The sequence below is a fragment of the Aythya ferina genome, assembly GCF_964211825.1.
Source record: "Aythya ferina genome assembly, chromosome: 32".
NCBI lineage: Eukaryota > Metazoa > Chordata > Aves > Anseriformes > Anatidae > Aythya > Aythya ferina.
Genome location: NC_140329.1, coordinates 702,301 through 704,690, shown reverse-complemented (window position 1 = coordinate 704,690; position 2,390 = coordinate 702,301). Strand labels below are relative to the sequence as shown.

The 2,390-nt window shown below is 48.0% G+C and overlaps 1 protein-coding gene across 1 annotated transcript; it reads right to left on the bottom strand.

The window, feature by feature from the left end:
• Positions 1 to 885: 885 nt before the first annotated feature.
• On the bottom strand, positions 886 to 1,815 carry LOC311425583 (olfactory receptor 14C36-like; the record flags this gene model as incomplete). The annotated part of the gene is made up of 1 exon (XM_084501525.1): positions 886 to 1,815. One exon carries the CDS (start codon positions 1,813 to 1,815, stop codon positions 886 to 888), a length of 930 nt encoding a protein of 309 aa, XP_084357651.1.
• Positions 1,816 to 2,390: the final 575 nt, after the last annotated feature.

Genomic DNA, 2,390 nt, shown 5'->3' with positions numbered 1-2,390 from the left:
CCAGCAGTCTGGGAATATGTCCCCTTCCATCTAGGGAAATTAAAAAGGATTAATATGAACAGACCCATCAGGTCAGTCAGCATAGTAAGGGGAAGTAATAGTTATTGTGCTGTAGGTGCAGCAGGCAATAGGCATTGGTTTGGGCCTCAGAAGACTCAAGCAGATGAAATCTGGTTCATCCATGAGCTAAGACAAACATCGTGAGCAGAGCAAAGGACACGGAGTGGTGCCCTACCCTGAAGGAGGATGCAAAGTGAACCTGTAAGAGGTTTCTGTTGTGCCACAATTATTGCAGGTTCAGCTGAAGGGCACAGCGACTCCTTGGGATACAAAGGGCTCAGCCCCAGAGATGGGACAGCCAGGGCACCATCAAACAGAGGTCAGTGTCCCCTGCTGTGTCCCCAGCTCTCCTCTGCAGCACATCCTCAGAGGGCTGCAGCCCCTCCATGCCATCCCTGGGGGTCCTCAGGCAGCTTCTGACAAACCCAGGGCCAGGGCAGCCTGCCCAGACTTGCTGCAGCCAGACAAGTTTTCCCGTTATTTCCTGATCTGCTGAGAGTGGAGTCCAGACAAAGAAGTTATTGTAGCTTGATTTCTGTTTTTTAAATACAGAGAGGCTGGCTCCTCGTTTATGCAGAGCCTCAGTGTCACACAAGAAATGTTGCTACTTGAGCACAAGGGGATGAAGAACAGTATTTCTCTGTGGAAAACATCACAAGGAAAACAAAACAAAACAAAACAAAACAAACAAACAAACAAACAAACAAAAAACAGCAATATTACTGTAGAAGTAAATCAAGCCTTGCCCTGTCATGAGAAAAACTACACTTTACTTGCACAAGAAATGAAGGAGTCTATAGCTGCTGAAAGATCCCATCAATTTCCTCAGAACATCCTGAAAAATATCCACGACATCACTTTTCTAATAGAATTCTTGAGCTCCTGATTCCTCATGCTGTAGATGAAGGGGTTCAATACTGGAGGCAGCACCGAGTACAGAACTGCCACTGACAGGTTCAGGGATGGTGAGGAGATTGAGGGGGGCTTCAGGTAGGCAAATATGCCAGTACTGAGAAACAAGCAGACCACAGCCAGGTGAGGGACGCATGTGGAAAAGGTTTTGTGCCGTCCCTGCACAGAGGGGATCCTCAGCACAGACCTGAAAATCTGCACATAGGAGAGCACAATGAACACAAAACACCCCAAAAACACAAAAACACTAAATGTGAGAAGCCCAGTTTCACTGTGGTATAAGGACGAACAGGAGAGCTTGAGGATCTGGGGGATTTCACAAAAGAATTGATCCACAGCATTGCCTCTGCAGAATGGCAGTGAAAATGTACTGGCTGTATGCAGCAGAGCATAGAGAACCCCACTGCCCCAGGCAGCTGATGCCATCTGGGCACAAGCTCTGCTACTCAGGAGGGTTCCATAGTGCAGGGGCTTGCAGATGGCAACATAGCGGTCATAGGCCATGATGGTGAGAATAGAAAAATCTGCTAAAAAGAAAAAGAAAAAGACCTGTGCAGCACATCCAGAATAGGAAATGGTCCTGGTGTCCCAGAGAGAATTGGCCATGGCTTTGGGGACAGTGGTGGAGGTGCAGCCCAGGTCGAGGAGGGCGAGGTTGAAGAGGAAGAAGTACATGGGGGTGTGGAAGTGGTGGTCACAGGCTATGGCGGTGAGGATGAGGCCGTTGCCCAGGAGGGCAGCCAGGTAGATGCCCAGGAAGAGCGTGAAGTGCAGGAGCTGCAGCTCCCTTGTGTCTGCGAATGGCAGAAGGAGGAACTCGGTGATGGAGCTGCTGTTGGTCATCTGATCCTCCTGGACAAATGGGACTACCCAAGGAAGAAAAGACAGTGATAATTAGGAGAGACATCCCTGAAACAAAATAAAACAAATCAAAAGAAAAAAAAAATATCTTCCCATCCAAACTCCCCTACAGTGACTTTCCCCTTTGAGAGACCTTTGTGCTGCTCCCTTGTTTGAGGTCTGGTTGGTTCTGGAGGAATGTGCCCCGGGAGCAGCAGTCTCTGCTGTGGGTGGTGGAGGATTTAGACCTGTCCTACAGCTCTACATAAAAAGAAACCAGGAATGATCTCTGATTAAATCTACCTGTGATGTATTGGACTTCACAGCATTACCACTGTCAACACTCTTTACTGATGAACAGTACTTGTGATTTACTTTGTTCCAGTTGTGTTTCACTCAGAAGCATTTTTAGAGGGTAGAAAACACTGGCATTTGTAAGGTGTACCAGGTGAGCTCTTGACAAGCAAAGTGACTGTCCTTAGTACAGTGAGGATAGCCAGTCTGCCCATCTACCCTGGTCTCATTCAGACTCCTCTAGGGCTCAGTCACGTTACCCACATTGAGCTGCTCAATGCTTG